The sequence below is a fragment of the Lichenostomus cassidix genome, chromosome 8, assembly GCF_008360975.1.
Source record: "Lichenostomus cassidix isolate B80296 chromosome 8, HeHo_3.0, whole genome shotgun sequence".
Taxonomy (NCBI): Eukaryota; Metazoa; Chordata; class Aves; order Passeriformes; family Meliphagidae; genus Lichenostomus; species Lichenostomus cassidix.
In genome coordinates, this window is record NC_139489.1 from 7178659 (window position 1) to 7205058 (window position 26400).

General features: G+C 37.5%; 1 protein-coding gene across 2 annotated transcripts in view; it reads left to right on the forward strand.

The window, feature by feature from the left end:
- The window catches only part of SPATA6 (spermatogenesis associated 6), a 49428-nt gene that overhangs the window by 4414 nt on the left and 18614 nt on the right, over positions 1-26400 (forward strand). For both annotated transcript variants that reach the window (XM_085067649.1, XM_085067648.1), the window contains exons 2-11: positions 425-562; positions 1867-1915; positions 2654-2695; positions 4042-4166; positions 8417-8494; positions 10322-10600; positions 12194-12278; positions 13883-13923; positions 15017-15192; positions 24281-24380. In XM_085067649.1, coding sequence (XP_084923775.1) covers positions 425-562; positions 1867-1915; positions 2654-2695; positions 4042-4166; positions 8417-8494; positions 10322-10600; positions 12194-12278; positions 13883-13923; positions 15017-15192; positions 24281-24380 — 1113 coding nt within the window. The remainder of the gene's footprint in view (positions 1-424; positions 563-1866; positions 1916-2653; positions 2696-4041; positions 4167-8416; positions 8495-10321; positions 10601-12193; positions 12279-13882; positions 13924-15016; positions 15193-24280; positions 24381-26400) is intronic.

Here is a 26400-nt window from a genome sequence, read left to right on the forward strand (position 1 = left end):
TAAATTTACCAGCTTCTTTCTGTAGTTAGGCTAAAGTTTGGGTGAGGTTTTGTGTGTTGGCATCATGTAGACTTCATTCTACATGAGTCTTCCTATAGAAGATGATGATGTTTTGCACAGTCAGTGCATGGCTTTAACTGTATTAACCTGGCCTTGGGCTTCAGTTTTGATTGAAGACAGTGGAGTGTGTTAATTTAAGCAAGAAGAATTTGTTCCTGATTATTTTTAAATGGTGACTATTCTTCCTGGCCGTCTGTGCAAATATATTTGCTTTAGAGAAGAATTTTTTTTCTCTCTAGTCTGTTATATTCTGACTTTTAGAAATGAACCATTTCAGTCCTGACTGTTTCATTTTTATCTTGGAAACAGCCTTTACTTGTCTAGCTAAAGTTCAGTTTGTTTAATGAGTGTGTTACTCCTACAGATAACTTGTCCTGGAGTGCTACTGAAAGACAAACAGGAACTTTATCTCAGTGTCTTTGTACTTGGGCAGTACAGAAAAACTCGATGTGTCCCTGCAGTGTTTCCGCTCTTCTTTCAAGAAAAGCTACTATTTGAAAAGGTAAGATATGTCAAGAGCTGATACAACCCAAGTAAACCCCATCAAAAATTCTCTGCAAAACCCATGAGCACAAAGAATCATACTGAGGGTGGTGCAGTATTTTAACTCCTGCTTCTCTTCAGCACAGAGGAAGGGTGTGCCTGTATTAACCATACTGGGGCTTGAGAATTATGTGTGTACTAAAGATTCTAACATATGATGAGACTTTTTAGGTGTTTGTAGATTCTTTCATGAGCTGTCCTTCCTCAGTATCTGTTTTGCTGGCTTGGAAGGGACTGAACGTTTTTGTTCTGAAAATTATGGCAAGGAGAAGAACAGAGACTGTACAATATAGGAGAGTCAACTTAATTTAGTAGAAAGATAAAATAGCAGCTCAAGCTTTTTTGGTGACATCTTACTCCCTTTGAGGTACTTTCTTCATGGTTTGTCACCAGAATTCCCAGATTGGTACTCTGGCCCTGTAATTTATAGTTGTTTATCACATATTCTGAGTCCCTACTAGCTTCATTATTAGTACCACAGGGATAATGAAACACAGTAGCTTACAGATATGATCTGGCTTCTTGACTACCTATGAATAATAATACTTTGCCCTTTCCAGTTCTTTCCCTTTAAGCATTCCCCAGCACTTTGAAAACCAGGCTGAGTAAACTTCAGTGATGCTCTGGTGAAGGGGGTAAGAAACAAACAGTGATAATTTCACTACCTACTGAAGAGTACAAAAGAGCATCATTCTTTAAAGGCAAATGTATCACAAACTTCGGAAGGGGAATGTTCTGAATGCTGTTTTCAATGTAATGTAGGGGACCTCCATCCAGTGCAACTATTCCTTGCTGTCTGTTCACATGGGATTCAGATTAAAAAAACCTGAACAGGAGCCTGTCTATAAATTGTCACTTCAATGAACATGAAGCTTAAAGCATTACTAATAAATTAAAGAACATTCATCTATCAAAATTATAGAACATCAGCAATTTATGTTTCTCTCTTGAAATTTTCTTAGATAGTACTTACCTCTACATCCTCCACTTTTCACAATAAAAAATTTTTGTAATTGAAATACAGAGATGTAGCTCTGTATGGATAGAATGTATATGAAAGAACTGCTGGCTTTCAATTAATTTGGTCATGTTCCAAATGATAATTTTAGTATATTTTTTTTTCAGTGGGGATAGGACCCTTGACAACCATCTTGGCAAGGAAGAGCACTGATTTTGGTTTTTTTTTTTCCCTTCTCTTTCCCCAGAGGTCCATCTGATTACTTTGACTATGCCATTATTATTATTTTTTAATTTCTTTTTCAGGCATTTGCTGATATAGTTGATCCTGGAGACCTTGTGAAGTTACTGGAATGTAGGTTCTGGTTTATTGTATACTATGTTGTATCCATTAATGTCATGCATGTATAGGCTCTAAAGATGTTTTGGAGGTTTAAAGTATGTGATAGTTTTTCTATCAGGAGCCTGTTCTCTGAAAAACTAGTGGGTAACCACTGTTATCCAACAAAATGCCTCTAGAAATACATGTTTCATGCTTTGGAACAGGAAAAGGGTAAAAAGTCATAAGTGATTGAAAGTCCAGCTGGTTATTTGGTTGTGGGTTCTTTTAAATGGTTGTTTATTTTATTAATTTTCAAATTACATAAGGATAAACCTCCAATTTTTGTAAAATTATTCATTTTTTAGGAAAATTATGTCTTGCCATGTGTGTATAATGAATTGTAGTGAGAAAGCACTGACCTGAACTCACACTGCAGGAAAATGCACCCTCACACTGGGAGTTATCTGAAAAGGGGGCAAAGCTTGCATAATCTTCTTTAAAAGAGGACAAACTTGGCAGCAGATAGAACTTACCAAGTTCTAAGTCAGATTTAGTGTTGTCATTTGTACCCTGCTAATGCCATTGTGTTCATGTGTGATATTTATGCAAGCTGTACTTCATTTTATCTTATTATTGGTGTGGTGGAAACAGTGCAGTGATGTACAGTGCTGAGAAGCTTAAATCAGTGATCTGTTTTTCTTGGGCTTTGACTATGGGAATTTTCATTTTAGTTTTTTTTTTAACTCATGAAAAAACTTTTTTCCCTTCTAGTTGACACAGCAGTACTTGAACTAATACAGCTCATTCCTCCAGGTATTGTATCAGTCTTTTCATAAATTATGCAGTTTAATAGGTGAATTTCCAGGAGGACATTGCCCATTACAGCACAATCACTTTTTCCAGCATACAAACAACGTAGAAAGCTCTTCAACAAATAGTTCTCTGAATATAAAATGTTAATAGATCAAGAGGATCTCATTCTTGGAAGAGAATAATAACTGAATATTGAAATGTACCATACTCAGGCTTAGGAAAGTGATAATATTTTAAAAATGGAAAATAAACTGAAATAATCTAGTGCATAATTATTAACTGCATCACAATTCACTTGCAGAGAGGCTGTCTGTGGAATTTCAGAGTGCATAATCTTGTTCTCAGAATGACACTTTTTCTTTCCATTTTAATGGTGACCATTGGGAAAACTCTTATCCTCACTATAAGTATTACAGGTCTTTTGGGATATGTGAAGATAATAAATAGCGATTTGTCATACTTCTGTTATTGGTTTGTGTGATTATAAAAATCTATTTTAATGAAATTCAAGTGTTCCCATGAATAATGTAAATCTGCATTTTATTGGAAATAAAGTTAAGTTTTAAAGAGGACTCATTTGGAAACTGTGGTATTAAAAGCACTCTCTGTCACTTGTCCTTAGTACTTTCAAGGAAACTATTGCTTCTCTCAGGTGACTCACGAGACTGTTTGCTTGGAGAAATGTAGTGAATGGGGATATTTTTGTGGGAAGGTAGAAGATCTTTTATAAGCAATTTATTTTCAGGGCTCAGAGATAGCTGTGATACAGTCCAACATAAGCTAACAAGATGGCTGCAATAGCACAGGTTAATTTTTTTTAGAATATACATTTAGGGTTAAGCTCTGAAGAATTTTTTTAAAGTAGCAAGGCAGGAAATTGAGAAAATCTTGAAATCATTATTTTGATGTTGCTTCTGTTTCTTTCTTACTGCTACTATTACAATTCTCTAATATGAAATGATAGTTTTTTGTAAGGGATTGGCTGCCATAAAATAATACTGCTTTTTTTTCTGTGGCATGGAAGGAAAAGAAAGGAAAAAACTACTGAAAAGTAGTTTTCAGTAGTAGTGTCAAGAGAAAACTTCTCATTTGTCTGTTATAGAACAGTTAACACAACCTTTAATTTTTTCCAGTAACATTGAAACATAGTTTCATAGTAGATTCTGCACATTTTTGCTGCTGATTTAACTTGATGAGGTTATTTCTTAGTGTGATAGGAGCTTTAGAGCCGTGCTGTTAATTTGTAAAGAGCAAAATTTATCCTGGTTTCAACGTGGCTCTGTGTGTGGTGTCTGTGCTGTGTGGCTTCGTCTATTTTCCAATTAAAGTATGTATTTTCTTTTTAGTGGGAAAAGTTCTAGCTACATATGAAGAAAATACAAGAGATTTCCTGTTCCCTGACCCTAAGCTTACCCATGGGCGCCGTGGTTTAGAGCGTGAGATTTTAATGAAGTGGTCCCTGTCTTTCAGGGTGAGTGAATGTCTGTGGATTGTATTTATGACACAGCCTGCTTCGCTGAAGAAACCCCTTGAACTGCTTCAAATGAAAAGCGATTACTTCTGACAGATTTTGCCATTTTAAGGTGTTGAATGTACAAATCCACAGTTGAACTTTGGGGGAAGTATAATCTTTTTTCAAAATGCTTGAAGAAATTATTTAATGTGAAAAAGTTCGTTTCCACTTGGTTTGCAGTGTGGCACCGTGACATGTCTCCATTCAGTTTAATCTGTGCTGCAGCTGGTGGTTGAAAGGATGCAGGAGAAGATGGAGATGTCCTATTGACTTCATGGTTCTCATCAGATAAACCATGTAACCCTCCTTGGTCCCTCTCTGTAGAATTTTGGAACAACAGTTAATTGGCAGCATGAGTCCTATGAAATAATGCTAATTTTCTGGAGATAAGGGCTCAAGTACATATGAAATTAAAATTAATTCATTTCACACTGCCATTTCATAAAGTTTGACTGTTGAATCTTAATTGTCAGCAGAATAACCTAGGAGGGCACTTTAAGGAGGATGGTGATGATGTGTTTTGGGGTTTGTTTTGTGGGGTTTGTTTTGGTTCAGTTTTACTGGTGGATTGGCAGGACATTTATATAGGGACTCAATTACCCTGTCCACTGTGGTTGGACAAGAAGCAGGTGGGAGGAGGGAAATGATGATTACAGTTCATTGGTAACTTTTAGCTGGTGTAATCCTTCCCCTGAAAGGGCAACCTGGAAACTGCCTAGACACTTGCAATTAGAAGTGCTAATTTGGTGTTTAATGCTGTGTTATATTTGAATGAATTGAAGTTGTGATTTTGTGCTACAAAATGTCTGATTCTGCAGCAGCTTAAGCTGTCCCTGCAAAAACAGCCATTCCTTTATGGCCACAGCATCTCTTTGATGTGGCTCATCCCATGCATTGTGGTGTGGCTCCAGAGATGGGCTGGGACTGTTTTGCTTTCATACTGCTCATACAATAGGTACTTTAATAGTGCTGAGAAAGAACAGGGAGGTAGTAACAAATGAAGTGATACTAGCTACATGTTTTTTGATTTTTTTGTGAGCTGAATATAGTGAGTCTTTGTAGAAGCACAGCCACTAGAGTTTGATGGGTTTTGTCAAGCTGAGTTCTTTAAAACAAAAATTATGTAGTTTCTAATAAAGAGAAGGTGCCATAAATTTGTGAGCTGTGAGAAGATGTCGTCAGAGTAATTTGGATGTGTAGCTGATGAATGATGACTCTGTAGTAGCCTTAAAAAGTTGCCTGATACAAGACACACACATAATTCCATGTCCTTGGGAGCAGCATAAATGAAATCCATCTGTGCCCTGGAACAGGGACTACAGAAGCATTTGTTGCTGCATTCCATCTCCACAGCTGAAAGTACAGTGTAAGAGAATATTTTGGCATAGTGACCCCCTTTTTAGGAATAATGCAAAAGCTGTGTTTGATAGCATTGGAGAGAGGCTCCCGAAAGGAGCTTCTTGTTCCTCTCCTCACTTGCCAGATGGAATAACTGTGAAAGGATTTTTACCTCCAGTAGAAATGCAGTCTCAATGCCTCCATCTTCCAGTGTTCCCTGAGCTTTACTGGCAAGTGTCTCCTGCTAAGTCTATCAGGATGAAGTACTGGATGTGAATGCTAAGCAAAAGGAAGTGTTAAAAAAGGTCGTGAGAAACCCTCACATTATTCCTATGCTAGTGAAGCCATGTTCTTCCCACATGAAAAGTTATTTATAGCCAGCTGAGATGTTGAAAGTTTTTGAATGGCAGCTGTGCTTCAGTGGCACTTTGATTCCCAATAAATTTGTCTTTTATTAAAAAAATAAAGGTAGCAACAGCAAGGTTACGGTTGTGGAGTTCAGATAGGCAGCGACAAGCAGTGTCTGATTAACACTGCTAATCTGCCAGTTGGAAGGAATCCCAAGTCGAGAGGATCAGAACTCCTCCAGAAGTCTGGCACTTGGCTGATAATGTCTCTGGCTAAATGTCTTAGGAGGTTTACAAACTCACTGTGCATGCAAGACATGCCTCGAGTTATCTCTCTTGGTCCAGCGTTGCCCAGCTGAGGCTCTTGCTGGCTCTTCTGTATTTCTCTGCAACCCTTGCCTTTCAGAATATGTTTATGCCTGGACTGTGGTAGTGATTTCTTACACATGTTCTTATCTCTGTTCCCCACCTTCATGCAGTATTTGCCACATTGCTTAAAACAGTTTCTTTTTAGTTATACTATCTTTCATTAGCATGCCAGTATAAGACTTTCTGTTATGTTCATATATAGTTTTTTAAGCTAGAGTTGTACTCATGCTCCTTACAGTCAAAAGCATATATTAGACTTGTATTCTTCTAAATATGAACCACTTTTATACTTTTTCTATGATCAAATTGCTATTGTCTCCCTTCTGTGTAATGGTTGGTGCAGGGACTGCTCAGGGCTGTAGACACCACTAAGTCAGTGATGTCTACAGAAGGCAGAAGAAGAGATTGCAAAAATGCTCCAGCTGGATTTTCATTTACAGATGTATTTGGGGCTGTATGACAGTCTTTACATAATACTATGTTGAATACCCTTCAGCAATCCCTAGTTTGGGAACTGCAGAAAACATAAGTCCTCTGATGGCTTTTGGCCTGTGACTTACTTTTGACATATCCATGCCTGTGCATAAAAATGCCATCCCATATTCCCTCTCCACAATCTATTTCTCTGAAGAAGCCATAGTTTGTGTCATTTTTTAGGTATGAGCACTTAACAATTTTGTAATCATTTCCAGTCTCTGTAAGAGCAGTAGGTGCTCTATTGTTGCATTTTATAGTAGACTTACTAATTCTGATGTGTCCTTTTTTAAATTGTTGATAGCACTTGACAATTCATTAGTAATAAAATTGAGTTGATTAAAGATGATCAGATTTAAAACCTCTTTTATATGCCATAACTTAACTTGATTGAATCCTGGACTCTGTTAATTGCTATGACTGAGCTTTCTTGGCATTTTTGTCTTTTCATTTCCATAATCTATCCTGGGGCCAGATCACATTCTGTAATGGGAAATCAGAGTTCAGGCAGGTGGTAGGGAATGGTTTGGTTCATCAATAGACTTCAGTCATGAAGTTCCTGCTAATTCTTACAAATGTGGGACAGAGTCACAAACAGACCCAGCTCCTTTTCATGTCTCAATGATTTTGTGTGTTCATGTGCACAAATGCCCATGCATCGAGATGCTTCAGGGCAGCAAATTCTGTCCATGTTGGGAGAAGAGAGGGCAGAAATTTCTAGGGGCACTTGATTCTCTCTTGGATTCTGCAGAGCTGTGTAGGATGCATATAGATGATTGCCACTTGTTTATAGCATATGTGGCATTTAGTTCTTTTATGCCTTTTTTAATGCTGCTCTTTTGGGGAATAATACCTGTATGTCCTAATCCCTGTCCTTTACACCCAGTAAATTTTGAATGCATTGACCAATGCTCAGTGAATTTGAAAGGCAATAGTTTTCTGAGGTGATGTGTTCCAATGCTGCAGTAAAAGAAGGTGGAATAGAAGCTGCTAATCATGTAGAAATGGAGGGACCTGCTGGCTGTTACTGTGTGTTTGCTGTGCTTGACCAGGAGGCCCAGCTGGACCCCACTGATTCCAAGTGGGACAAACTAGGGCTGCCTCATGGGCAGGAGGGGATTGTGAGGGAGTGGAACACAGTTATGGAACGAGGGAGTCATCCACAGAAATCAGACTACTCTAACGATTACAGAATGAAGGGTATTCTTAGTCATATTGTTAAAAGTGAACAGTTATTTGCAGTGTGATTGACTGATTAAACAAAATGTTTTTACAAAAGAGATGGCACAACTGAGACTGTTCTCAAACAAGTTTACAAAGTTAGCGTAAATGAAACTTCTAGAGCATGACTGAATTTTTTATTGATGCTGTATAGTATGGCATGAAAAATCTTTAAATGTGCTTTTGACAAAAAGATTGTATTAAAATAAAAGTCAGACCTTAATTGTTGTACAAAAGCAGTGTAATCATCTGTAATTGAATTGTCAGAAATGCAAATGTTAGCATCTTGACATTTACCATTGCTGTTCTGTCTTTTCTAATTATCTTTATTAAAGGCTGAAATTAACAAAGGAAGTGGCTGAAAATTAGGAATGGTTTGTTACATTAGGTGACATTTACCTCTTTGATACCCTTTATCTTGAGTTGGAGCTTGATGTTCAATTATTGTCTCTCTTCTAGGGAATTGCACCAAAATTGAGGTTTTCTACAATCTCCCTTATTACAGACAGTCTAAGCTCAGGAAGGAGTCACATACAGGTTAGCATAATTTAATTGTTTGCAATTTAATTTCTAGATTTAATATTGATAGCCTTGCTTCCAATTTTTGCATGTGCTGTTCACTTCAAACTTTTCTCATTCTTTTGTTGTGGTTAAAGCAGGTATCATGGGTGCTTGACAACTTGATTAAATTTTTAATCAAGTATGAGTAAAGAGTGAGTTTGGTGCATGACAGTAGATGCTGAGAGTTCCTTGAATCTGAAACAATTATCAGCTGCTGTGTTCTGTGATCAGCTGAAGTGTCAGTCCCTGGTGTATTTGTACATGGGAAAATGCCTTCTCACTATTTGTTACTGACACTTAAAATTAAGGACAGTGAAAACTAGGTGAAGTTAGAGAAGGTACATTATTAAAACCAAACCTATTAATTTAATTGTTTTCCATAACTGTATCAGTGACAGTAATGGAAATGAAGGTTTTTGTTGAAAAGGCTATCACCTATATTAACCTGGAAATGCTGCTTTTGCAATGAAAAGTTAAAGGTGAAGTAGCACTTTTCTCTGGTCTCATAGCTTGGAACTTTGGATTGGATTTCTGGCACAAGCTTTCATGTAAAGTTACTCTTACATCCTCCCTTTTTTGCTGTGCTATTGAGAAATGGTGCAGCATCATTAAAATGGAGTGGTTGTCAGGAGAGTGTGTGCAAAGACACTTATGTGACTTTGACCTGTTGGTGGCTTTGCTATGACTTCAATGAGAAGTTTCTTCCAAATTTAGCAAATGAAATGTATCAAGACAGAAAGAGAATAAAAAATCAGTGAAAATTGTCATTGTCATAAAACTTGTCTTCAGTGAAGGTGACTTGAATAAGCGCAATTTGATTTAAAATTTAAACTGTTCCTAAAAGTATCCAATGTGTTATGAATGGCAGGTCAGATTTGCTTGTGTTGCAGTGAAGGTCCAGTTTCACAGCTGGTGTGAGCCAGGAGCAGCACAGCCTGCTTCTGATGAAGCTGTGATTAGTCCTCGAGAATTAGGTCTGGTTTTGGGTTTGGTCCATGTTCTGTCTCACTGTCAGCTGCACAAGTTCAGAGCAAGAGTGGTAGGAGTGCTCTCTGCTCTGCCAAATTCAGACCATGTCAATGCAAAACAAACACACAGCCTCAGCCTCACTCGTGGTTGGGTGTAGAAGGCTTGAAGGCAAGCTGGACATTTTATTTCTGGGCTCCTCTGGACCGAAGCAGTACATGCAACATTCAGATTTAGGGCTAATGTCAACTAGCTCAAGCTTGGAAAAGAATTTCTAACAGGAAGAGTATTATTTTTCTTGACTAAACATTACTTCTTGGTTGTAAATCTTTAAAGAACTGGTAAATTCACCATGATCCAAGAAAATTCAAATTTTAGAGAATGTAGTTGCACTTCTTTTGAAGCTACAGGCACCTCTAAATTCACAAAATTTAAATTATTTAATAGGCTCCAATTTTTATTTATATCTTTCATTTTAAAGGGTAAGAATTTTTAAATAAAAGCTTAAAAAGATGAAAATATGCTTCAAATCTGTGTATGTCTAATTCAGGTAAATGTTGTGAGAAAATTCAATTTAATTTTTACAGTCTCCATTGTGTGAGAAAGCTAATTGAGTAAGTATCAGACAACTTATAGTACTGTGTGTTTAACCTTTTGGTTTCAGAGAAAATGGTAAACATGTTGTTTTTTAAATTGCTGTTTGATTATAGTTTTGCAAGGGGAACTTCAGCTGCCACGGCATCTCTTTCTGATAAAATTAGTTCCTTGCTTGCATTATATTCAGCGATCTTTGTCCCACACGCTGTCAAGTCAGATAATTCCTCTTCTTCACTTCAGGCTTATTTGAATTGGGTGCATCATTCAACCCCAAATGGAAAAACGCCCTCAAAGCTGGCAAAGAAAAACCCTCCCTCACCTGAGAAGGGCAGGCAGAGCTCGGCAGTGAGGAGCTATGAGCAGCCCACCATCGCCTCCACGTCGCGCTCTCCATCGCCCTACACCAAGCGCCGCATGTGTGAGCTCTCGGAAGAGGCCAGGCAGAGACTGGCACACCTGAACCTCGGGCCTCATGAATTCAGGAGAGACACTGATAAACCTCCATTTGTAATCAGACGGGTTTGTATTTGCTCCGAGGTGCTTCCAGCTTAAGCTCAGTTCAAATATTGTTCTTTCGCTAAATAGCGCTCCAAAAATTCATTCAGCTCTTAGTTTAGATGAATAATTTTCCTCTCCTTAACAGTCTGTCACAGAGTGATTTAAATGTAAAATTAACTAAAATAAAATTTCTTTTATCCGCTTTAGTAACAGACAAAGATCAAATTCTTTCATGAATATCTTGGTTAAATTCTCCGAGGCCCCATTTCTTTTCTTCCAGCACACTAGACAGGATAATAGGTGTATAAATTCAGCTTGGAAGTAATTGATATTAGTATTAAAAATTCCTGAATAAGACTTTAAAGAAAGGGTGTCTAGTCACATTATGAACACTTACACTTCCTCTCTTTCAACTTTTTTTTATGTTGGCATCCTGTGATCTTTGAAACACTTCCTTTGCTCAGAGCTACATCTCAAACACTTTGACTTAGAGTTCATAACATAAGGACTTTTTGCCATACAGGAAAAATTGTGCTGAAATTAAGTACTTACTTAAAGAAATTGTGTGTAAGTCTTTTAAAATGAAGGGGCTACATTTCTCAGCCACTTGGAGAGTCATATACTTTTTTTTTTTCCCCCTCTCAATTTTTATTCTTACTGCAACAATCCTTTGTTTTCAGAAAACCACTTTGAATTTGTAGGGGCAGAAATAGGATTGTTCATACTCTGTGCTGTGACATTACAATTTGTCTACATTTCTGGACACTTACCACAACCAGCTAGATAATCTAGTGTTTAAATAGTTTGCTTCTCCCTTATTTTTTAGCCTAGTATCCGTACTAATTAATTAATAATGTATTGTCAAATTTTAGAATTATTTTCCAAGTTTTATTCTACATACACCTTTTAGGAATTCAAAATGGCCTTAATAAGTCATTAATCATTCATCAATCTACTGTTTCTATCAAATATTTCTCTTTTAACTCCTTTCATTCAGTTCTTCTGGTTTTTGATCTGTAGGTGAAGTTCACAGTTTAATTATAGCATCATTAACACTGATTATTGATTTTCAATGCTTGGTTATATTTGTACCAAAAAAGGAAAAAGCTTGTGTCTTAATTTAGCAAATCCTGACTGTCATGGCCTTTCTAGATTGAGAATGCTCCTTTTAGGGCATCTCTACTGCTGAGAACTCTTCTGGCCTCGAGATTTTGTCTACATGAAGATTAAAATTGGATTATATTAAATGTAACTTTTTAATTAGGAAGAGATTCAGATCTCTCTTGGTGAGATCTGAGCTGTTTAGAATAAAAGTGAGATACCAAGAATTGTTTAAAATGACTGCAGACATAACAAATGAAGGAGAAACTCTGTATTTTCTCTTTCTTTGAACAATAGGATATTCAGAGTTTTCTAAACCTTTCTAGCACTGTTTTTATTTACGCACAGTAATGCTAATAATGCACATGAACCAAGTGTATTAAAATAGCCTAAAATATTTAAATAAAATAAAATATTTAAGAAAGTACTAGTTGAAATCTTTTGAACCATACTAGAAAAAAATAGGAATTTATATATCTGATACTGAGCTTTTTAACAGTATTTTTTCTTCAGGTTGAAACACCAAGTCCTGGCGCTAAACTTCCCTGGTGTTCCCCACGAGAAAGCACTGCAGAAACCTGGACCAAGGCATCCCATGGTCAGCATTTTCTACTATATATCTCATTAATGCTTTTGAATTTTGCAGTAGGTAATTTTGTTTGGTTTTTTATTAATTATGAAAATGTCAGTGTGCAATGAAGAAAAAGCTGTTGGTTCTTCTTAAGAAAAGGAAGAATACTGAATAAACTACTGCTTCAAAGGATGTCCTTGAATAGTTCTTTACTTCATGAAGCCTAGAACACTGTTCTACATTATACAGAAATAGGAGTAGACAATTCCAAAGCCCAGACAAGTGCTCTGTTTCCCTCCACTTGTTTTGTTGACTTGGACAGTGGAGCAAATTTGCACCATCGTTTGTGGGTGTGTTGATCAGGCTTGGAGTATTGATTGTTTTGAAGTTCAAGGACTCTGTTCCTTTAAAATTGTTTATTTCAGCAGTATTTGTAAGTAGTGGATCAGTGACTTATCATTATGAATGAGCATCCAGGATGTGCTCCAATATCTGCTTCAGCATCCTTTGGTATCAGTAAGTGACGGTTTAATAAAAAGTGTGGGACCAGAAATTTAAGGAAGTGCCCTAAAACTTGATTTTATTGCATATGTCTGACAATATGAGGATTTTAATGAGTCTCATCAGTATTTGTTTATGTGTGCTCTGCCTCATTTTTATTTCATTTCCTCACTAATTATAATTTGTTATACAGCAAATCATTATGAACATGTTATTTTATATTTGTTCTTTGTCATTGCACTGGGTGCTGGATTTTAAAGGTTTTACATCCCCCTTGGGAACAGATTTACCAATCTGTGATAGCTGGATAATGTTCCAGACCTGATCATCTGACACCATTGCACACTTAAAAATGAGCTGGTGGTTTCTGGCCAGTAGTTAGGAGACCAAACTCTACCTCAGTATTAATATCCAGAGGATTCACTTGTCACCTGCCTGTGTCTTGAGGCTTAACTGTAACTTCTGAAAAAAACCAGATTCCTAGGATTAGAAAGCTTGACACAGACAGCAGAGTTTAGCCCTTTTTTGCTTTTCCTGGGTCACAGTGTGAGGGTTGTTCGGTACAAACTGGTAGAACAGAACAAGAAAGCAAATTTAATGTCGGTCCCTCAGGGATGAGATGCATATTGATCCTGGTGAAAAATCCTAACCCAGTATGGGCCTAAGAGTTTCTCCATGTGTGTTTCCCTGGGCTTCATGTCTGTGAGTTAGTGGTGAAGGAAGGAATGCAGAGGTGATAGGAACCGGGAGAGAGGTCGTAGGGAAACTTGTTCAGAGAGGATTAGTGAGGTAGAGCAATGTACATGGGAATTTTTGGGAATGGTAGAGCTCATTTTGATTCTGATTTAAGCAATGAGTAGTGTAACAAAATGTGCTACTTCTGTCTACTTGGAAGATGGTGCATACACGGATTCATTATTGCAAACACTGTATTCCATTCAATGTCATGGTTTTGAGCTAATGATGGTGATTTCCTGAAATATACTGAGGAGACAATGCGTAATAATAATAAATTGCTTTAGTTCTGTTTGGGAGGAGGGATAAGATGCTTCGTAAAAGATTTCATAGAATTTAGGACATTCAAAGGTCTTTTTGATTTCTTCTGTCATGGACCTTTTTTCTTTCTACAGATTCTTCTCCTCTTGGCAGCTACAGACTCAAGAAAACTGAAGTGAGTACTTTGAAGTGTTATTGCTTACACACTGTTTTTTGGGAAGCTCCGAGCTTCCAATCCTTCTTGGATTGTCTTGCATAGGTATTTCTGAAACTTTGTCTATTGTAGTATCAAAAGCAAGAAAAAGGACATTTTAAATCTGATCTAACCCAGTTAAGACCTGCGGGCAGGTTATTTACAAGCAGTAAAAGGAAACTTAGCACTCTCTAATGATGCTTATACCTGCACACACAGAACTTGCTTTTCCTTGGCATTAAGGCTTGCAACAATACCACAGAGGAGCCTTCAAAGGCAGTTTGCATTTGCCTTACCATTTACTCTGAGAGCATTCTTCATTCTGGGATTGTGTGCACTGGTACAACTGGCAAGCCACGTTGTGTTATTTCACATCCTTTCTTTTTCAGATTTTAGCTTCTTTGTGTATTAAAAGAATCTAAAAGATTAATGTCAAGGTTCTTCTGGGTTTTGGTGGGTTTTATGCTTTGCGTCCTCAATTCATTGTTTTTTGCCTGTGTTCCTGAAGTATTGTAGAAATTGTGGGTTTAGGCATTTAATTATGTGTGCCCTCTTAGATTTCCTAATGGCTGGGAAAACTGATGATAACAGGGAGGACGAAAGAAAGGGAATTATAAGGATAAACCTTGAGAGATATGTTAAGCACACTTTTGTCAGACTCTAACTTTTTATTACCAAGGATTGTAGTTCTCTGTACCATACAAGTCTAATATATTGTGCCACCTCTGGATTGTTCCATAAGTTGTTTAGACTCTCAGGCATTATTCTGAATCTCTGAGATTCCTGGGAAGGGTAAGTCTTTAAATTGTGCGCTCAGAAAAGTTGATAAAAGGGCTGTTGCAGTAGAGTTTGTCATAAGATGGTGTGTTAGTTACCAACAGATTCCTGTGAGACTTGTTGATTTACTTTAGACCATGAATTTTTGAATGAAATGTGGGTCCTTATTCTTTCCCCAGCAAACAGATATTCCTGAATGAATTTACAATCTTTAACCTTTTGGTTTGAGAAATAAAAACATGAAAATTGTACATCTTGATGGTTGTAATAAATTTTAGTTTGGTGGGGTATTTTTCAGACAATATCTACCCATGGAAAAGGCCTGGACAGTTCTTCTGTTTGCAAGGAGGATGTGAGCTCAGATCCACCCAACAGAGAGTCGCATTCTGCTGCTTCACCAGAGCGTTCAGCACCTCCAGCAGTTCAGGAACCTTCTCTGAGTTCTGTGCTGAATCGATCCTCTCTAAGGGAAAGGTAATGCCCTGGTTTTGTTCATGACATTCTGGAATTAGGAACATTAGCAGATGATAACAGTGCTTGCATGACTGTAGTTTGCATGTTTGGATGTGTGAGGGCTGAAGAGAATGAAAAATCTTCCTGCAACAATTGTGTTGTTGTTTGACTTTTCCTTTTGCTGTGTTTGCAATCACCTCTCTGCTTAATGATTACAATCCTAATAACATGGCAATGAAAACCTCTGAAACGGTGGCACCCCAGATTTTAGGCTGACAGCGTCCATGTGAAACAGACAATAAATAAATCACCACTTAAATAAATCCTCACTGTCTCAGAGGTGATTAGAATCTGAAGGATGTAAATACAGATACATGTCAAGTAAGCTTTACAGTAGGTACTTGGAAACCTTTTTTCCTTCTGACTTCAGACTAGTGTTTTTGAGCACTTGTGGCTGTGCTGTACTCAGATCTGTGTGACTGATGTGCATAAGCATAAGGCTAGCTTTAATCTACTCAGTGTGTTATTTTCTAATCTTTTCACTTTTTTGATATCCTAAGATTTTGGTTTGGATTTTTTTTAGTTGAAGTGTGACCTCTGCAGATATTGTGTATATGTTAATTGCTGTATATCAATTACTTTTCTTAGCTATCTCTGCTGACCCCAGTGGGACTGGGTTTGGGACAGTTTCAAATATCCCTTAGTTCAGTGGATTTCAGTCCCTGGATTAATATTTTGGGCAAGGTTCACAGCTTCAGTGTCTTATGAGGGTGGGATGGAAGAAATGTCAAAAAGCAACAGATGGTTTCATGCTTAAGCCCTCCAGTCCTTCAAGGAGAGTATTTCCAGCTTCCTGCTGAGTAGAACATGTTCTTGGTGCTTTTCTTGTACATTCAAGTAGTAAGTTACTGGTTGGCTTTCTGGGAACAGAAAAACTGTCTGCAAAGCTAGGCGTGAGTAAGCAAATAGGTAAAATGATTGGGAGAAACTAGGGATTAAAGTGATGACCTGTCCTAAATGCTGAAGGTGTACTTTGGTGACTAGCTCGCACTGTGTTTGATCCCTGTTACCATTGGTACCTCAGTTAGTCAGTGCTTGCAGGTTGCGTTTTACAGCCTACACACAGCCTAATGCTTGTTTCCAAAATAGGAAAACTGTCTCTGTTTTTTCTTTAAAAAGAAAAATGACAGATGGCAGGTGGGGACTGAATTTTTAATACTCACAAAGATCAAGTTGGTGTTTTAACATCTTCCTCTGCTTGAAAACTTGTTTGTTAGTTGTTCTGTGTAATAGTGTATCTTGGTGAAGTGTTGTACAGAGATTAGGATGTATCTGGGGTTTGAAGGAGGTTTCTTTGTCATCTTGTCTGCCTCCCTACTCTCTTCTGACGATGTTTGTGCATTAGTTACCCATATCTGGAGAAGAGATATTGTCATGGTAACTTTTTTATCCTTTTTTCAGCAGGACTCCTTTTGGAGGGGTTGGGGCTAAATTATATACACATTTTATTTAAAGCTGATGGGGTGTCTTCTATTGATAGCAGGAAAGTCTTGTATGTTGTGAGCTGCTGTTACATGCATAGTAATTTAGTCGTCTGCCAGTTAATCTTGAACTTGTCTGAATGTTCTTGCTTTTTCTCTTTATGAGCCTCTCTCTGGAAGAGATTTCTGATCTTGTGAAATTATGTTTTTTCTTCTTATTAAAGCAAATGTTCTCAGCTCTTCAGAGCTGTAACATCTCTTTATGTAAAAGATGTAACCATTTACTTCAGTCATCAGAAAAAATTCAAAATGAGAAATAAAGGGCACAGTCTAAAAAAATTGATCTCTGTTTCATGCTGCTGAAATAACAATTGTTTTAGCTGATTGTGTACTGAGAGTTATACTTGGAATGACAAACATGGTTTAGAGGTCAATGTTTGGAAATGCATGCAAACGCTGCTGTTCAGATCATAGAAATACAGAGAAAATCAGTGCTCTGAAAGTATAGCAGTGTTAGTGTAATTGCAAGAATATGGACTCTTATCTCACAGTGTTTGGTGTTTATTTCCTCAATTTTCTTTTGAATTACAAAGACAAATTGCTTAGCATATCCAGGCTACTGTTTTTAATGCTAGTCAACCCACAGTCAATATGAAACTTGACTCCCCACCTTGACCTTTAGTTCCCTCTTTTCCTTTTCTGTTTTTAAGAACTAGTATGAAGTGACTGTCTGCCTTCTTGGGAGTACTTCCCAGAGCCCTGCTGTGTAGCTGTTAAGCCACTGCAATACTTTTCAGTGAGACAGAAATTGGGGTCTTGTGTAAGGTCCTCTGAGCCCTTTTGTATCCTATCTGGCAGTTTCCAGTCCCTTTCTTTGAGCTTGCTGGAGAGACCACCAATCAATCCTCTTCCCCTTTCCTCTGGGATTTCAGTCAGAAGTAGAACTGTAAATAGATTTACTATTGAACAAGACAGCAAAGTTTTTAATATTGATTTTTCATACTATCTTTTTACATTTTTCATTATGTACATCACCTAAGGAAAGCATTTGCTGATGTTGGAAGCTGACACTCAGCAAAGTGATGTGGCAATGCAACCCTCCAGAGGTCCCTTCCAGCCCTCACTGTTCCATGATTCTGTGAGGTTTGATTGCAGCTCCTGTGCAGACCAGTGGCACAAACAGACAGACCCTCGAGTTCCTGCCCATGATATGTGACCCAGAGTGTGCCAAGGCAGTTGTTTGGTTGGTTGTGCAGAGATCAGGAGCATTTTGTGCAGGGAGGAGAATCCTGGATGCCTTGGGAAAGAGCATTCGTACTTTACTCTTTCAGTGCTGCTTCAGGAAAGTAAAATTGGAGTCCAGTCCTTGCTTTCATGGTGCACAGACATCCTCATGCACTCCTGAAAAATGGTGTTTTTCTTGGGGACTTACAAGCTAAGCCTTCCTTGCAGCACTGAAACCTGCAGCAAAGTACCTTTCTGAAAGAAAAGGAGAAATAGTGAGATGGATTCCATAAGGTCAAGAAGTGCTTTGAACAGAGCTGTGTGCTGGCACAAGAAAAATCCTTTCCTCAAGAGACTACAACAATCACAGGAGTATTTGAGTATTTCTGTTCTATGAGAGGCAAAGCTACTTCTCGTGCATTTGGGATCAAAGGATTCTTTTTCCTACTCTGGAAATAGCATGCTTCTGCTTTTGTTTCCAGATTGAAGTGCAGTTCGATGGCTTTTTTCATGTTCTCGTGGTTATGCTGCTGATGTGTAATCTTACCTGCTGTAAAATTTGACAAAAACCTAAGTTCTCTTTGAAGTGAGGCAGAGGTTAAGTGTCTGGATCAGATGTCCTTCTGTAATACTCCTCTGTTGTTACTACCATCTTTTTACATTCTCTTTTTTCAGGTGCTAGGGAAATAAGAGCATGAAGTTAGATGCTGCTAATGATAGATAATGCTATATAGTAATAGATACTAATGAAATACTAGTTCCTATATGAAGTCCTTGAAAATTCCAGTTACCAGAATATTTCAGTGCTCTTGAAATGTCATCCCAAGATCTTGGGGGTTATTTTTATTGCATAGCAAAATGCAGAAACAGGTGGTTCACCTGGTACTTAAGAGACTGGCATGCATCCTGAGTCAGGGGTTGCTTCTGAGAGAGGGTATGTTTTAAGTTTTGAGAACTTTCTATTGCAAAGTAGAACACTGAAAAGTATTGCAGAATATTTCCTAAATATTCATAGGAAAAAAACTTGCTCTTGGGAGAGGCTACACCTTGCTTTCCTGTCTATTTCTAGTCATTTGAAAGTCATTATTTCTGATTTTTGGAATTCACTCTGTTAGGAAGGTTTGGGTTTTATCAATCTCACCTCTTGGGAAAGTTTACTTATTTTGCATCCCTTAAATATTGACTTCTGGCATCAGCACTTGAAAATCAGTTATTTCATGCTACATTCTGCAAAACTGAGCAGTACCTAAGCCTTGTTTCGTATTTTGGACCAACATCTGTACTATTTGTCATCTTTGTTGGTTGATTTTTCTGCAGCAGTAAGTAAATTTGAAATTGATTGCTGTCAGAGCCATTTTGTGTATAAATTAATAAATTCAGTGAAGATAGAAGGTAATGGAAAAGCTTCCAAAGAGCATAAGGAGGTGCAGCCAATTTGTGACACACTAATGATTTAGTACCACAATGCCTTCAACCTTTTGGGAGCAACTGCTCAGCTGGAGTATTGACTTTCAATGAAATTTCGGAAGCTGTCTGCCATTAAGTTTCACTTCTTACATGATGCATATTGCCACACTTTTAAGGGCTGGATATGAAAAGGAGGAGGGGGGAAAAAAGCATTTACTAATTTAAGAACTCATTACTGAACATGTCACTACTGCTTTAAGGCCCAGCTGTATACAGGGCTTTTGAAAGTAAGAGAAGCTACATAGAAAGCATGAGAGATCTTACCTTTTTTTTTTTTCATTTCTTACTGGAGAAGGAGAGCAAATTGGTACACAGCTAAGCTGTCAGCTTCTGCTTCCAAATATTTAGGCTTCTGTGCTTTGATTTAAGGCCCTGTCTGTGTGTAGTTGTTTCTGCTTCATAGTAGTATCGTGCCACTGTGAAAGCAGCCAACCTCCCCCACTTCAAACATTGTGAGAATGTAGGGGTTTGTGTTGGTATAACTTCATTACAATTCAGGCTGCTATGTACAAACAGAGCCTCTAAAACACTTCAGAGCTGCATCACAGCCATCGGTCACTTTAAGAAAAAGCAAACCAAAATTGTGTCCTTGACTAAATGGACCAGGAAAAGTCTGAAGTGTAGCCCAGCTTTTCTGTTGTGACTCCTTACAGACCACTATACATTGCAAACTAAGTCCATCGTACTGAATTTACCATTTCATGTCCTCTTAAATGAGAACAAAACAACTTCCTTCTGTACTATGAATGCTGAATAAATACCTGCATAGATATAAAATATGTGAGGTGGGTTTTTTTGTTTCAGAGTTAAATATATTCGGTTTTGTTGAGACTTTCCTGTTCCACGTGAAAGGTCTTGCAGATTGTGTTTTTTTCAGGCTATACTCAGCTTTAAGTGTTCTTACTTCCTCTTCCCCCCAATTACAGTAACGTTCTCTCCAGTTGTGAATCTGGTACTACAGGACTTCATTGATTTCTGTCCTGTGATAGTTTGTCCTTGTGTGTGGTTTTGCTCAGCATGAAGTCTGTGTCTTTGAAGCTGATGAATTCTCATGGAGGCCACATGCACAGAATTGTTCCCAAGGCAGGGAGGTGCTGTGGTGGGGGAAGGGGTCACGAGAGCCTCTGCAAATATTCTGCAGAAGGCTCTGGCATTAATTCTGCTGATGTGAAATGTATTAATATCTCCTGCTGAAATGTGATATTAATGTTTTTGCTATGTGCAAGTGGATGATTGGATTGTCTGACATTTAAAAATTCCTATTTATTACAGCTCTCAAGTTTGCAAGCTGCTGTTTGAGTAGAGTACATGGGTGGATGTATCCTGTTTGCATTTCTAATGGAATATTTCATCCTAATGGATAAAATTATACATGAAAATAATCTTTAGCACAAAATCTACACTGTCTGTTAGGCATCGTTTTTTTTTTTTCATCAAGGTAGATGTTGTCTGTATGACCTTAAAAAAAATCTGTATCTCATAAAAGAAAATAAATGCCTTTTAGTCACATTACAAGGGAAAATGGTTCTGTTTCCTTGATCGGACTCAACACAACATCTTTGGAATTAATCTTGAAAAGTTCTCAGATTGATCTGGCTTTTTCTAGGTCACTGAGCTATATTTCCAAAGTGTTTATACAATCTATTGAAATCAATAAACAATTTAAACTGATGTAACTGCAGAATGTTTGCAAGTCCCAAGGAAAATTGAAAGTATGACAAAGAATACAGCTGTAGAAGTTTATTTCATTTATCAGGACAAACAGTCATTGAAATGAAATTACTTTCCTTTGAACAATGCAATATGATAGTGACACCTTAATCACATAAATAAGTAGCTGGTCATTTTAAAGTGTTGTTATTGGTGATTTTGGGCAAATGGAATCCCTTTATTTATACTCCAAGAGGCTGTGCTATAAAGCCTGGTTTATAAAGTATTTCCAATAGGAGAGTTGGAATATCATAAAAAGGTTTCACCTCAGATTATAGCTGTTACATTTCAGACATTATTTTATTTTAGTTTGTGTTTCAGGCATGATTTTATTTTAGTTTGTGTTTCAGTTGGTAAACATTAACATTATACTTTAAACGTGGATTCGACACTATAGTTGTTACCAAAATTATAAAAATAGTAGAAAAGCTAATTAAAAAGAAGCTGATACCATTTTTAATCACACTTAAGATTTTTCTTTTATTTTTTTCTCGGTAATGAAGTTTGGGGTCTGTGTGAGTGGCCAACATTTGTTATACCACAGCGCACACTAGTGGATTGATCCATAAAATCACCTGGAGAAAGAATTTAATAGTTCTCGAATTAAGTACTTAAATCTTCTTGCAGACATAGCCATGTATTCTCTAACTGAATACAATAGCAAGCTGGGTTTTCTTTTTTTTCCCAAAAGTAACTACATTTATCTCCAAGGATATTTGTAAATTTACTATTAATAACAATGATCTGAAATCTTACATACGAATTTCATAAAATTTATTTCCCAAAGGCAATCTATTCCAACTTCACAGAGCAAGCAGACTGAGTGTTGGAAGAACAGCAGCTGCTGTATAAATAAGAAAAAATGCCATGACTTCATGGCTCTATCTTTTATTTGTCAAATGGGAAATGACTCACTCTTACTGCATCTAGGATGCAGATTTTTAAACATGCGTTTCAGAGGTTCTTTAGTATCAGTAAATGTTGTAAATTCTAATGGGAAGTAATAAGATGATAATACCACTGCAGCCCCTTTCCCTCACCTTTCTTCTTTTGAAAAAATATAGGTTTTTTTCAAAATACGGGTGGTAGAGCACATGCATTGTAATGCAGTACATCAAATGGGGTTTGACTGCATTAGGGAAATGAACATTCCTTCCTGCTTAAGGGACTCAGACTTCTGTTTCTTTAGAGGCAGTGCTTTTCTCCCCTAACAAAATTCACAAAACAATTTACTTTCTTTTAGGAGAAGTTATGTGAGTTCTTTTAATGCAACAGATGGCTGGATTCTAGTATGTAAAAGAATTGTACAGTATGAATTTGCTATACATGTTTTTGGGTTTGGAATAAATTGTAAAATTCTCAGGATAGGAATATGAGTGCTATAGCCAACTTGCTGAAAATTCCTGCTTGTAATGATCAAAGGATAAACAATGATAAAATGATTAGAAATATGGAAAAACATCCCCATATAGATCGTGTGTTATATACTTCCAATATTGTGTCATTTCTTGGCACCCTTTCTTGAAGAAAAATAGAAGCATTCACAAGTAGAAGAATTGTTTTAAAGAAACCATAAATAGGCTGAAAATACTGGAGCTATTTAGAACCAAGAGAGGTATTTTGGACATATAAGCAACAATAAGTGAATCCAAATAAGTTGCTTAGATAAAAGAAAATAGAAGAAGATTACTCAAAAGCAGAGAACTGGTTACTTTCTAGTTATATTTCAGTCTCTGTCTCTGGTAATAAAAGGAATGATCCAAAAGCTTGCAAAGAACTCCATGCCCTTCTTGCAACCTTCAAGGTAATCTGGCACTTTCCGTTTTCAGGATCCTGCTTCCATTAATTTTAACATTGCCAGGTTGCTTGTTTTGTACTGAAGCTTTCTCTGTGCACTTGGTTTGTTCTTTTTGGAAGGAGCTGGGCTGTTCTTCAGCTGTGCTGAGATTTCTGGAGGTTTGGTGAAGGTGAACGGAGCCAGGCACGATCAGACTGGGGATTTGAGAGTGATAGACTGGATAATGCAGGGAGTGTGATAAATTGGAGAGAAGAGAGCAGAAGAGCTGGCAGTCCAAGTCCCTGTACAGAACAAACTGTGGAATCTCAGGGTTCAGAGTCATGCTGTTTCTCCACTGCATCAAATTTGGGAAGCTATCAAAGCATGTCGGTGCTCCTGGTGCTCCTAATCCAGCCAGGGAATGGCAGCTCCGTGCTGCTGCTGGCTGCTGTTCCTCAGCTCACATTGCAGTGGCCTGGTTTGCCAGCTCCCAGCTCGCCCAGTGACCCCAGTTCACATTAGCATCATAGCACATCATGAGTGCTGATTTTCTTGGTGTAAAATCAAGCTCTCAGAGTTTAGGAAACATTGAAATGAGGATGCACAGTCTTGAATTGGTGCTCTGTTTCTATCCAGTGTGATGAGCTTATATAAGGAAGCCCAATTGTTCTTTCCTTCTATTGATTTCTCTTAAAAAAAATGAATGTAATAACATGTGATTGGCATGTAAACAATCCTATTCTTAAAACCTTAGTTGCCTCCCTTAACAGACTGAGAATAACTATTGATATGAAATTTCTGCCAGCTTCTGAATTTACTGAGAAGGATGAGGGCTTTTTTTAGCAAAGTGGAAAAAAAAGTGGTAAAAAACATAAAAGGGTAAAATCCAAAAGTAGCTGTTTGTTTTAAGTTACTCATACCAAGTAAGCTGCATGGCTTTTAATATTAAAAAAAACCCCAAAAATTTAAAATGCAGTTATTGTGAAATAAGGACTGAATATGCAGGTCTTTAACTCAATGTGTTTTCCAATTTGCATGCATTGGGATTACCTTCCTTTTGATTTATTCCAGTGAAAAGAACTTCACGTGTGCAATACTTCCTTTAAAGAGAGGAAAATGAAACCTGATCACTGGGAATAGTATAGCTTTTATATTCTGTAAGGATCACACAAACATTACAGAAATATTACTCCAGTTACAAAATCATCAACATTTTCTAAGTTTTGCATCTTTTGTTGATGTTGTGGCTGCATACTGTTTATGCACTGCTTTGAAATGTTTCTTCACTTGTACCCCAGAGGAGAAAAAGAATCCAATCTAAACATTGTGTGTGTTCCAAATAGAAGGAAGTAATGCATGCCTCATAATTAAAAGGAAAAAAAAGTCTGAATCAATGAGCTTTTCCACAAGAAAATATTTCTTCTCTTTGTTTTTCCTCTTCTCCTTGCAGATTTAGCTCTGGTTGGCCTTCCACAGCAAATGGAGATGAGATCCATAAAAGAGTGAAAAATCTTTTAAGGACACACAGTGCTAGACAGCGCTTAATATTTGTAAGTTTGACTGCAAACTAAATCCCTTCTTTACTCCAAAATGGCTGAAAAAGAGAGCTGTGCCTACAGTCTTGGATTTATTATAAAGTTATCCTTTGAGACAGCCTTGATTGTAGAAATACGGATTTGGTGTGTGAGCTGAACTGTTTCACACTGATTTCAGAAGCCTCCTTATCTTTAGCCTTGATGGGCAAGTGGTACAGGCAACCCTCTCATGGCTTATTGAGGGCAATTATATTGGGATTTGGGGTTTTTTATATTCTGATTCTCCACTTCCAATTTAAGCAAAAAATGTTACAGATGTGTAGAATTTCAAGGCTCAACATGTTGTGCAGCTGCACATCAGCAGCTGCATGTATCCAGCTGTTTCTAGAGCTAATGTTATTCTTCCGATGTGCACTTTTTTGGCCTTAATTACCTGGCTTTCAATGAACAGAGCTCTTTGTCTAATGAGATTACACCCAGGAACAGAATATTTTACCCTTGATGAAATTCTGAGGTGTGGCTTTAGACAGACAAAAATTTTTCCTATTGTAATTTCAAGAAACACAGTTTCTCAAAAAGTGCCAGAGCTTTGTACCAACTGAATAACAAGACTGTGCATCTGCAGAAAGTGTTGAGTGTAAGGTGGGGCAAAAAAAAGGTAAGATAAAAAGGACATGAGGATGAGAGATGATTATGATATAATGACCATAATGGTGATTATAAGTTGATTGGGAGCTCTGGCAAGCTACCTCAGAAATGTTATTGATGGGTTAGAAGAGACATAAGTCTCCCAAAGTGGACAAAGGCATCTTTTTTTGCTTTGGTTTCTCTCTTAGAAAATGGAATGTTGACAGAAATCTGCTTTTGAATGTTGGTGCAATTTTAAGTTGCTGTGGTCCCCAGCTGTCCACCTTTTCCCTCAGCTGTAGTTTCCTGTGTTAGTGGGAAGTGGGATAAAAAGTGTGGGAGCCCTGATGTCCCCCGTCACATTCCCCACAGCAAGGGTAGTGCTGGCTGGGATAAGGGTACTCCACTGGCTACAGGAAACCCATGGTAGAAGTGATCTTTGTTTACTTGAGGATGTACTGAGGAAGGTCTGTCTGAAGTCCTTATTTATTTATTTGTTTGTTTATTTGTGTCCCCAAATGTATTTGTTTATTTATTTGTGTCCCCCATGTTGGGCAGCTCATTGTCTCTCTTCATTCTCACTTAATCTGATTATTTTCTCATTTCTGTTCAATCTTCATTTTTAGTTTAGCTGTTGTTGGTTTTGTTTTAAACTCAGAAAAATCTTTTCTCTTGCATATTAAGACTAGTTGATCTAGTTCATGCTGAACCTCCCTGAGTTTATAAATGAATGTTGCAATTTTGGGAGCTGCTGCTGAGGTGAGCAGATTCTGGCTCCAGTCTAGATCCTCTTCAAACTTTGAAAGGTTAAAAAGTACCTCTTATTCTGTTTCATTCCAAAGAGCCTAATGCTAAGTAACCATTCCCAGAAGCATCCAGCTGTGTCTTCCAAAATTTCATTTTCGTAGTGCTCTGTAAAAATAGTGTGACTGGAGCTCTGCTGCAGATTCCTTGGGGTGTCCACTGTACCTTTCTGCTGTGACATTCTAACAGTATTGTAATGTTTCCATCTTTTTTTTGCTTTCCAGAACATAATTTGCCTCTGGCAAATGCTGCAGAATTTTATTTACCACTGTACCCCATTTCCTCTTCAGTGCTTTGTAGTCTGTGACTGCTGAAGGAAGAGAGCTTTCCTGTTTACAAACACACTTATTACCTTGTATTTCACCACAATAAATTCTCTCAGGTTTTTCCTCATCCATATGCTGCTGTTCAGCTTGCTCTGCATCTTATTGCCATCTACCACTATATTTATTGTCTTTTCTCCCAGTTCTGTGTTACCAGCAAGTGTGATTATTTTTACTGCAGTCTTTTTTCCAATTATTTCTCCTATAGCATGAAAGATGACTTTGTTTACCAATCCTTACAGCAATTGACTTGTGCTGAAAGCATCACTTAATATCACCTC